At 28.6% G+C, this 12,606-nt stretch overlaps 1 protein-coding gene across 1 annotated transcript; it reads right to left on the reverse strand.

Annotated features, from left to right (window-relative positions):
- Positions 1 to 787: 787 nt before the first annotated feature.
- Positions 788 to 11,887, reverse strand: LOC123294148 (toll-like receptor 7). Its single transcript, XM_044875243.1, has 6 exons — positions 11,813 to 11,887; positions 2,385 to 2,798; positions 2,107 to 2,246; positions 1,796 to 2,031; positions 1,164 to 1,732; positions 788 to 910 (listed from the first exon to the last, which is right to left on the reverse strand). The coding sequence occupies exons 1-6, from the start codon at positions 11,885 to 11,887 to the stop codon at positions 788 to 790; spliced, it is 1,557 nt and encodes a 518-aa protein (XP_044731178.1).
- Between the last annotated feature and the right edge of the window lie 719 nt (positions 11,888 to 12,606).

The raw sequence follows: 12,606 nt of genomic DNA on the forward strand, positions 1-12,606 counted from the left end.
AGAGATCAAGATACTCCTTAAACTGAAAAATTGTTTATCAAAAGAAAGTCAGCAACTGTTGTACACTACAATTATGATCTTACGGTCAAAATAGATTTGACAATTCCTCTGAAAAATAAAATAATGAATTCAACAGAATCCAAAAATAATCACATTTATTAAAACTTTAAATTTTATTAAACTTTTTTATTTATTCATTATTTGTAAATATACAATTTTTGTTTACAGTCTAGCAATCATTCACTCATGTTTGAACAGAATATTGCTGCGTTTTGTTCTTTTTTGAACAAAACATTGCTCAGTCGGAAGAAGAGTCCACCCTGTATGTATTGAACACATTGAACATTGATTTAATTAAATTTATAAGTTATTGTTGGGAAATTATTAAGTGTCAATCAATGATACATTTTTTATTTGTTGTTCAATAAAGACTGCCACTTTTTTATGCGTTCATTTACAGAATGATCCAGGTTAAATCAACTAGTGCTCTCTTGAATATCAGCACCTAGATGAACCAGTTTTGCTCGTTAATTATTTTAAATGAAACCTAGGTAGGTTGATTTTTCTCCCCCCAAATTCCCCTCCATACTTTCATGAAAATCGTTGGAGCCATTTCCGAGTTTATAGTTTCCAAAAAACCTCCTGCATACTAATCGTGTAACAATGCCATCTACTGAAGCATATCTTTAATGTTTCAGTGACGGTAAAGCAGTTAGTTGCTCCAAATTAAAAAAAATAAGGAATGGTATTACTACCCGTCAATAGATGGCAGTAAGAGTCATATTTTTCAGTTTGTTTCAATTTTTCCTGAAAAGGTGGATAAAACACCTTTTTCTAAAATTGAATTTTCATGAATATCGTCGGAGCCGTTTCCGCGATCGCTAATATCTCCATATGATTTTGCGATAATCTTTAATCAATTTTTTGTATAAATCAGTACTTACTAAAGACGTATCATGTACACAACTGTTAGGGGAATTCATTCCACAGGATGGATAGGATCCATCATAGCTTCCACCTTTTTCAAAATCAATTTTCAATCGATAAATTTCATTCATAATTTCATTTAAACACGAGCACTGCCATGGATTAAAACGAAAATCAATAAATTTTAAATTGGGAAGTTTAAAGAAATCATTATCCAAGAATGTTAATTTATTTACACGAATATTAAGTCTTTCTACAACACTCCTTCGAATATATTCATCATCTCCGAAAATATTCGATGATAAATGAGTCAATCTATTATAACATAGAAAAACTTCATACAATTGTGTTAACTTAAGCAAATTCGGTGGAATGAATGTGATTCGATTATAAGATAAATCTAACGATTTTAATGAGACCATTTTTTGAAATAATTTTGAATCTAAATTTGTTAATCTATTCAAAGTTAAATTTAATTCAAGAACATTTGTTAACGGATCAAATACACCAGATGTTAAATTTAATGTATTATTAATTAAATTCAAAATATTTAAAGTTTCTCCCATTGGTTTAAAAAAATCTTTATCGATTGTAACGATTTGATTATGACTAAGATCGAACTTTCGTAAATTCGATAATGGAGCAGATAGATTTGAAGATAAATGTTTCAATTGATTAGAACTTAAGTTCAATTCTTTAATTCGAGTTTCATTTTCAAGAAAAAAACTAAATGGTCCAAATGACATCTCAGACAAATTTAAAACATTTAATTGAGTAAGTTTATAGAATATTCTAGGATCCAATCCTTTTAAATATATATTATTGCTTAAATTTAATACTTTTAAATGAATTAAATTATCAAATGTACCAGATTCAATACGTTTTAAACGATTGGTTGATAAATTTAATTCATTTAATTGAATTAAATATCGAAATAAATCAATTGGGATTGCATTTAATTGATTGTAAGATAAATCTAAGTATTCTAAATTTGTTAAGTTTCTAAATATTCGTGAATTAAATTGTTTAATTTTATTATTCGATAAATCTAAATATTTTAGCTTAGAATTAAATTTTAAAATACCATCTGGTAATTCGTTTATTCCAAATTTTCTAAGTATTAATTTTACCAAATTATGTAACGGATGAAAAATACTTGGTGGGAATGTTGTTAAATAGTGATTAAAACTTAAATTTAATTCTTCCAAATCCGTATTTTGTTTAAACACATCCGGTTCTAAGTAAGTAATATTATTATAACTTACATCTAAATATTTTAAAAGTTTTAAATGCTCAAAATAATCTTTTTCTAAACTAATTAATAGACACGATCTCAATTCTAGACGGGTAAGTAATAAGCCTGAATCGAAATTCGAGTAGAAAGTAAATAAATTTATATTTAAAATTGGATTTCGAGTTAAATTAATTCTTTCTAGTTTTATATTTTTTACAAATAATTCAGATTCAATATTTTGTATTTGATTTGAACTTAAATCCAATTTTTTTAATTTTAATAATTGTGTAAAACTATCGTCATAAAGATTTGTTAATTGATTAAAACTTAAATCTAATTTAACTAAATTTTGTAATCCAATAAAAGTGTCTTCTAATATTTCCGAGATTTGATTTCCCTTCATTATTAAATACCATATAAGTTTGTTATTTTCAAATACTTTCGATGGTAATGATTGCAATTCGTTGCCACTAAGATCCAAATACAGCAACGATCCTAAGTTGCTTAAACTTTCTTTGTTTATTAATTGAATATTAGATCTTTTTATTGTAAGTCTCTTCAAATTTGGATAATTAAACACAGATTTTGGTAAATAATTTAACTTGCCATTCTCCACATGCAATTCAACGAAATGTGTCTGCAAAAATTAAATAAAAATACATGAATTGTTCGTCAAAATTAATTCCTTAAAAAAAATAAAATGGTTATAAAATGGGTCCTCACATGGAGGGATCCCTTACTTCGTAAGTTTTCCTCTTCTGTACTTACCGAATTTGCTACGCTATTTATTTCTGGTATGGTAGAATGATAACATTGTACCTTTTGAGTATTCTCAAAAATTATTCGCTCACAGTCACATTTAATGAATTTAAAATTTACAAGTAAAATTAAATTAAATAATAAATTCATTTTTAATAAATTTAAACTAAGTAATTTGTTTTAAATTCGCAACTAATTACAAAATTGAATTGAATTTCAATTTATATTAAAAAAAAAATTCATATCAAAGCAAAGATTTTTAAAAATATAACCTTTAACCCACATATCACAAGTCAAATGGCTGTGACCTTTAGTGGTCAGACCATAACTTGTTGCTATATTCAAATTATTGTATTTATTTTCAAGATTGAATTCAATTTGTGGAGAATATTGTATAATGAAGATTCAGAAACGGTTTCGACGATTTTCATAATTAGTATGTAGGAGGTTTTCGTGGCGAAAAATCGATTAAGCTAGGTTACATTTTTAGAAGGGGTCGTTTTATCTGTGCTTTCAGGAAAAACTGAAACATTGACATGCAAAAGAAGACTCTTGCTGACATCTATTGGCGATGAAATGAAGTAGACATGTTAAATGATTCTTATATAAGTGATAAAATTTGTGCCTTTTTAACTCAAAACATTCCGGTGCTAAAACAATAAAATATCCATAAAAAAGGGCCTCTTCAAACTAACTATTTAGTGATGAAGAGCTTAATCAATTCACGATAGAAAGAATAACAAATTTTCACGGAAATCTTAACAAAAAAACAAAGGCTTATTTTTTTTTACAAAAATCGTTGCTATATAAGCTTTTTATTATAGAATATAATTATATTAAACATGTTTACACTTTTTACTTACAAGTAAAGGTAACGTTTACATGTAAACGTAACTAACGTCTACATACGCTACGGTACGATACCATATTATGTAAACGTTATGCTGTAACGTAAACACGTATTTGTGTCTTCTTCAAACGTTCAACATATTATTTACAAACAAAAATGATAATGTTGACAACATTGTGATGTGCTACCATACAATTGGAGCGCTTTACAAGCTCTAGCGTAGCGAAACGATATATAATATGAGCTTTATCATATTTACAGGAAGTACCATGGTAGGAGATATCTATTAAATCATTTTTATACGATTCAATTAACATTATTACGTCAGAACGATGTTTTATGAACAACTAAACGACAAAAGCACTTTAGCTAAATTAGAAAGTTGATCCTCATACGAAAATTAAACCAATTTTTTCGAAAATCGTCGGCTTTCGTAGAAAATGCGACTTAAAAGTATGTCATTATTGAATTTAATCGAATGAAAACATGTTAACTGCGGAAAAATGCTTTATCCAAAAGTTGCCAAGGGCAAAAAAAAACATTTGCCTGTGTCTATGACTTTGATCCGCAATTATCGATCAACTTTAAGCATACTTTTTTGTGATTAAATGCAATATGTCATATTTTCTCCGATGCATTTCCCTCGAAAGCTAACGTTTTTCGAAAAAAAAGTTTTAAGCAAAAATTGTTAGTTTTTTATGAGGATTTATGCAGTCCGAAGAACTAGGTCAAATCTTATGCCAGAACATGTCTCCCATCAACTTTTCAATTTTTGTTTGAGCTATTTTTTGATTTAACCCACCCAGAACAGTTTTTTTTTTTTGGTTAATTTTGGACCCAATTATATGATCTTGTATTTGTTTAAAAATAAATTAGTACCGTGTTCCCACCGGCAACCAGCACTTTTATGTTCAGGAGCATTTTCTTAATTGGATAATGCGGAAAATTTCTATACGAAAATTGTCCATGCTCAATGACTTTATCGGGTCTAATTACTCATTTTGGTTATATCCATTGCCCTTATTCTGTTACACCCTGTCGTATAAGATTGGATTGGTATAGGATATGTTAAATAAGACTGAATCGCATGACTACTATATTCTTCTTTTGTTTTCTGTTTACATTGTACACATCACATCTTACATATACGATGTATTGTTACTTCCATAAATTCTATATAAAGTTGTAAGGCGTTGGATCAAAAGTTGTAGAAAAAAGATTGGTGTCGTGAAACACTCGGTAGAAACTATGTTCCTATCGTATCTTCGTATATTATAAATTTAGCGCTTACTTTTTTACTAAGATTTGCTTTGATTTTCTTGCATGGTCCACTTTTTCATATCAAGGAATAATTTTAAAGAAAAAATTTTAATTTTAAAAGTTTAGTATCTTGGCTGTGTGTATGATTTTTTAAAAATGTATCTGTATCTATAGCTCGATATACAGATACATTTTACTGTAAATATCTGTATCTATATCTAGACACATTTTCAATGTATCTATGACAGCACTGGAGATTTCAGAAGTGCCATGATGTTTTGTTAAAAACGTTTTAACATTATTATATAGAGATATAATATGAATATGATATCGTGTAGGTAGTATGTAAATATCTATAGATATATCAAGATATTTATACAGGGTGATTCTTTAATAAGTTTACATTCCTATCAATATAGTATTAAATTATGACAACTATGTTCCTTATCGCACGCTGATGATTTGTTTGATAGTTGGGAGGAATAAAACTAAAAAAAGTACAATTTTAAACGATCTCAAAATCCGACAATGTGTTACCTAGGAAACTAAAACTTTTTTAATCGATTGAGAATATTTTTATATTTGAATCTCTTACGATTTACAAGATTTGACATATGGACCCAAATCCAATGAACCTATTGCTCATTTAAAATCTCAAAATCACTCCTAAACACGCTATTATCGAGCTCACGGACAGATGGGTGGACAAACGAAAATGAACTATTTAGATGGTTTTTACAACTATACAAAAATTTCTTTAGTTGCATCAATATTTCTAAGCGTTACAAACTTTTGACTAAATTGAATATATTTCATATAAAAGGCATATTTATTTCCGTTGACAAAAAAAACTATGTATTTCCTCTATTTTCCCTAAAACTCAGCCGAAAAATTTTTTCACGTTTTATCATTTTCCGGTTTGTTTCTCGAAACAAAACGAAGTGTAAACTTTTTTAGAAATCATTCTGTATATATTATCGTTTAATAAAGATATCAGCAGACATTGTGAAAAAGCTTATATTAAATTTGTGAAAATATCCTTTGAATAGAAAAATACTACTTGCTTGATATCTTAGATATCTGTATCTATAGATATCTAATATCCACCGATATTGTTTGCTGGGTTTGTTCTTTTCTTATATTTTTTATTTGATTTTTTTTTAATATTCAGTAATTTAAAATTATTGATTTGATTTCAAATGTTCTTACTGCGAACTCATCAAATTTATTGTTACTAAAATACTAGCCACAAAAAATATTTCCTTAATATTGTCCTTACATCGACCTTTCTGGATCATAGTGATGGATATGAAAATTAGTTTTTACAATAGAATAACAAATTTTTATTGAAAAATTCCTCTGAGATATCATCCTTCTCATAAAATATCTCAAAAAATACTTTGGTACAGTAAATCTGGCATTTTGACTGGAAAAAATTACAATACTGACTCTGAGGTTATAGATCGTTAGGGGGGCATGTAAATAACATAAAAAAAAATTAAGAGAATTTTTCGTTCCGCTGTTTTTGGGAAAATCCAAAAAAATGGGAAAAAAAAATTTGGAATGCGTTTTTCTCGGAATCTATTGATTTAAGGGAAAAGTTTTTCAAATAAAAAATGTAGAAGACACTGTCAGCTACATTTTATGTCATTGGAGCAACGTCATACGAGTTAAATTACAAAAAGTAGGTGGCGTTAAAGTATCAAAAAAAGGGTTTTCCACGGTTTTCATTAAGAAAAAATGATTTTTTTGTAAAAGTGTAAATAAAAAAGTTGTTTGACTCAAAATTAGCTTCAACTTTTATTTAAACAATTTTTTTGTAAAACTTACCGTTTTTGAAATACAGCTTGCTAAAAAATCTGAAAGTTAAGTTTTTTAAAATTTTGAAAAGGAGTACTTGATTTCCTTTTTATTTTCTTGGTTTATTTTAAACATACATTGTTTTACTATAGCTCGGAAACGGTAAGTTTTTCATAAAAATTGTTTAAATAAAAGTTGAAGCTAATTTTGAGTCAAACAACTTTCTCATTTACACTTTTACAAAAACATCATTTTTTCTTAATGAAAATCGTGAAAAACCCTTTTTTGATACTTTAACGCCACCTGCTTTTTGTAATTTAACTCGTATGACGTTGCTCCAATGACATAAAATGTAGCTGACAATGTCTTCTACATTTTTTATTTGAAAAACTTTTCCCTTAAACCAATAGATTCCGAGAAAAACGCATTCCAAATTTTTTCCCCCATATTTTTGGATTTTCTCAAAAACAGCGGAACGAAAAATTCTCTTAATTTTTTTTAAAGTTATTTACATGCCCCCCTAACGATCTATAACCTCAGAGTCAGTATTGTAATTTTTTCCAGGTCCGGCCTTTTTTTCGTCTATATTGACTGAATCACTTGCAAAATCGTCCAAGGGTCCCGTTTGTTTTAATTTTTTTGGTTAAAACTTAAAAGTGATATTTTTTTAAATCGAATTTTGCCGATTTTTTCGCTAATTTTTTTATTTCAAATTATTTTTACCGAAGTTCTTCCAGTTTCTGCCATTAAAATCCATTAAAAATATTTGGTGCGACATAAACAAATCAGTGTTGCTCCTTGTTTTGCTATGTGCTAAAAGTGTTGTAATTTTTCAATGGGGCGGGGTCACAGCACACATCCAGAAACTTTTAAGAAAAAGGTTTTTTGGTGAACTTTTCACCAAATAATTGTACTTATAGGCGGAGTTGTTATAACAATTCTATATTGTAAAACTACCGTTATACTAAAAATATTAACGCACACTAGAAAAAGTTGCTTCTAGAGCACTAGTTTGAAAAGTAAGATTAAATTTTCGGATTTGGATGACGACATTCAGTTAAAAAATTAGATTAGTTTCATATTACAGGCATATTTTGGGTTTATAATATTCATCTATGATGTTACATTGACGCTATCATACACCGTTGTGCGAATTAGCGGGACCAGGGCCCCACTATCTTCAAATCTTTTATAGGTAGGTTGAATTTTACAACAAATTTGAAAAGTATGACCCAAATATAGTAGGATTGCATACTTGGTTTATCAAAATTGAATAAAATTTGAATGTGATACAGAAAAATTCAATTTTTTGGATTTTGGTGACGTCATCAAGTTCAAAAAGAATTATTTTTCTCATATTACAGCCAAATTAGATCCAATCGGCATGGAATTTTTTTTGAAACCCACTCATTTTGGGTTATACTATTCATCTATAATGTTACTTTTACGTTACCATTTAATTTTGTGCGAAATTGCTTAACCGAGACTCTATTATCTACAAATTTTTTACAGGTAGATTAAATTTGACAACAAATTTGAAAAGTATGCGCCAAATTTAGTCGGATTACATACTTGGTTTATCTTAAATTGGATGTAATTTGGATGTGATAGACCCAAATTCAGTTCTTTTGATTTTTGGTTGATGGAGTTATACAATTGGTATAAGGGTATAATAATATTTTGGTTAATGTTGTATTTATTTCCATACAACATAACATAAGTAAGTTATTTAAATGTAAGTTCTTTACAAACATTAATTCATTACTACAGTTTTCTTTTATTCACTTACATTTCTACCTAACCCAACTCAACCCAACTCAATCCAACCCACCATTCCCTTATACAGTTGTAGCTACTTTATAATACCTACATAGCTACTTTTACTTACTTTTAGAATACGTTGTAGCAACTAACAAACAACCCTTAAAGCAATCGTATTACCCAAAAATAAATCCTATTTAGAACAATTTATCTTATCATTTTCACAAAGAGATAAAATATATTGTGAGTTTCAATGTCTAACAAACAATTACAATGTGTTTCAAAAGTAACAACTACTCGTTCTTTTTTATTAATTTAACGAACGAAGAATTGTTGTATGTGTTTCCAAATTTTCTTGAAAATAGATAAAATTTGCAATAAAATGGTCTTTTACAAATTAATTTCCATGAAAGTGCAAAATGTATTATATGAATAAATTTAGCTACTGACGATGGCTACGTTACAATCAAAATATCGATATTTAACGAAATATATAAGTCTTTTGTATGTTTTTTAATTATATTTTCCATTTTTGTTGGTCCACTCTTCGTAATGCCTATCGCGAAACAAAATGTTGCGTAACGTAATATACAGTAGACACATTGACAAAAATTTGAGAGGTCATATTTTTTGAATACAGTGAACATTGAAACATTAGGTGTACAACTTTTTGACGTCTAATTTGCCTCAAAGGATACAACGAGAAAAGTTGCGCAGTATTTGTGTTAATATACAGGAAGTAGATATACTTTATAAAAATTTTAATTTTTTTATTTAGGTAAACTAGAATTTTAACTTGGCTCTGTGATTTTTGGGATCTCTTTTGGGAATTCCTTTAAATTACCTACCTACATGTAATTTTAATTTTTTTTTTGTCTGAGTAGTACCCGAGAAAAAATAATCAACTTTGATTAGAGAGACAGTGGTATGTTGTTGTCATTTTCATAATTTATTAAAAATAAAATTACCTTTTTTTGTACCAAATTTTTTAGACTGTTTTTAAAGTTTATTTAATGTAATATTTCAATTTTTTTCCAGACACTGCGTCAATCCGTTGGGAAATGATTTTGAAAGAAGTTTTATTCCGCTTTTGTTTGAAAAATATACTCGACCATAAAATAGTTTTTTTGTTGTGCTATATGGATACATATCAGTTTCAATTCAAAAGTTTCGCTAGCTAATTTAAGGAGGTATAACGATTCTATGATGTCAAAGACTATTAAAATAATATAAAGTATATTTAGTTTAAATTATACAATTGTAAAACAGTAAAAGCGCAATGTTTGGTCTCATTATGTGACAAATATCGTTTCAGTTGATGTAATAAAACCAGCAGTGAACTATATAGCTTTAGTTTTGGGCTTTACAAGCTATCTAGCGCGCGGTGAGCGGTAAGCGGTGAGTATTGTGATGATGATGGTTAGTTTTATACTAAAAACAAAGTTTTAACCTCATGGGTATGGTTTTAGCTTCTAACAATCCAATCTACCTTACTATTCATTTTGATATATTTTACTAACTAAACTACCTCCCTCCCCCATCGCAAGCTCATGATAGTTTTATTTTCCTATATAAAATTATTACTGCTACATTGATGCCAAAAAATTTGTGATATTCGCACGATTAGTTGCGTACAACACTTAATTTACCAAGAAACGTAGTGTAAGTTTTAATGAATTAGTTTTTATAATAACAAAAGTAGCCAAATAGAGTTTTTTTTGTAATAATTTTGCATTTAGAGACGCCTTCCACTATGATAAAACACATCCTCTCTTTATGTAGTGTTTTATTGGTTTCATTCAAAATGTTATTGAACTGTGATTCGCTAAAGATATATTAATTTATTTTGTTAATTATCTCGCAAAGTAGGCCTCATATCCAAAAGTGGAAAATAACTTTTTCGTCCGTCTTTATGAGCTTATTCTGCAGGATAACGATCTGCAGTCAATAACAGAACGCCCTGTATACATGGTATAAACATAAAAGGAAATTTTTCACGCCCTTCCAAGAGATGCGCTACTGAAAGACAGTGTAATATTTAGTTGTACCTTTATTACAACGCTAAATTAATTACATATTAGGAAAAAATCGTAGAACCCGTATTTACTCCTGTGATTAATTATTTATCCAAAGGAACGCCATCATGATTATAAAACTACATCGTATCGTAACGTAATAAATATTTGCATATTAAATTAGAAACAGACATTGTGAACAGATTTAGTTCGTCATATGCTGTCACAAAACGTATCGACTTGATATTACGGCAGAAGTGTAAATATCATATTAAAATGCTCCAATATAAGAAAGTGAAAGTGAAAAAATACGACGATACTCGAAATAAAATTATATATTAATTAAATATCGATATCGTTTAATAATTCGAAAAATAATAGCGTTACAAAAAAATGTTCGGAAAGTAAAATAATCTGCGGAATAAGACTTTAATTTTGTGCCTCTAAATTTTTGTGTTTTTTTTCAAAACTGTTAGAACTTTTTGAGCATGTTTCAAGCAAATGACTTGAAACTTTTTTCATTTTCAAGGTTTCTTGTAGTACCCAATAAGTGTATCGAAATATTTTTTGATGACATGTGACAGACTAATAAAATTGCACGGACATGTAATTATCACATGAGTAAATTTTCTTTACTCGATACAAAAAAAAAAGTTACAAAGAAAATTATCAGAAGCATAAATAAAGTAATTAAAAAAAAATTCTTGTATTAGTTTACGCGTATGATATTTGAAGAAGCCTTTCCGTTAAAAAAGGCACTAATTAAAGGGTAAAATAGTCCTTTTGCATCTTGTTTATTTATATTGTACAAATAATAAGCATTTACGTGTTTTAAGTAATTATTATACAGTTCAACCTGTTTATAAGTATCCTGTTGGATAGTCGAATTTGCTTCGAAAGCTGACGCACTTCGTAAAGATGACTTAGAAGATCTCTTACCGCTTAGAATCTTAGTGGGCAATGAAAGAAACTGGAATAACTGGGTCAAATCTATGAAGGATGATTTCTAATAAGGATAGTCATTATTTGAATCCCAAAAATCATTTTCCTTTTTAAATTTCTTATCTAGGCATTTTATGTTTTACAAATTATAATTATTCCCCAGCAGGATACCATGAGTGATACAGTATATAGTGGAGTAAAAGGAAGAACCAGGAACCAGACCAGGATAATAATATGCAACACATTTGCATATATTCAACATACATTTGTTAAATTGTTAAATAACATTTTGATTATTTGTACATCGACTCGAATTGTATCAACTTGAATCATGTCCATTACTGTCATATACACTGAAAGACAATCAAATTGGAACATCAACAACAAATCTTAGGTATATCTTTTCGCCAAGGAAAAAACTGTGGCAGAATAGCTTGCTATATTAATTTGGCTGACACTGACTCCAAAAATAACAATAACTGTAGCTCCATTATATTATCGTAGCTTTTTTTACTTTTAGTTCATATTCATTTGTTTTGAAGTAGTTTTTTTTTGAAGTCGGTTTTCTTTTTGTAAAAAGTTCTTTTATTTCTTGGTTTTTAGAGTATGTTGAAGTACACTAACTAATTTGTCACTAAAAAAAGAGTCATCAAAATCGGTTGACGTGATTATTGAATTATTATTCCATTTTCACGAGCGTGCCGTGTAAAATGAATATATTTGTAAAGATCGAAACATATTTACCAACTATTATGATTCCTTGTTGGACGCCATTTCATAGCTCTGTGCTGGAGCAGCAATGAATGGACTTGCACGTAGATTATATAGTGCACGTACATATTCACGTTTTGTATGCAACGTAACGTTATGCAACTTGACATAGGTAACTCTATTCTAGTGGTCATTTTAATATAACGCGTGAATAGTTAGCTGAATGGTATTTACAAAACCAATGATCCACTTTATTAACTCGATTATCTAGGCCAAAAAAAGTAGTCAACCTCGGAATCTAACGGATCCAGCAGAATTTTTGTGCCAATCTTAATTTTGACGGTAAA

The sequence above is a fragment of the Chrysoperla carnea genome, chromosome 2, assembly GCF_905475395.1.
Source record: "Chrysoperla carnea chromosome 2, inChrCarn1.1, whole genome shotgun sequence".
Taxonomy (NCBI): domain Eukaryota; kingdom Metazoa; phylum Arthropoda; class Insecta; order Neuroptera; family Chrysopidae; genus Chrysoperla; species Chrysoperla carnea.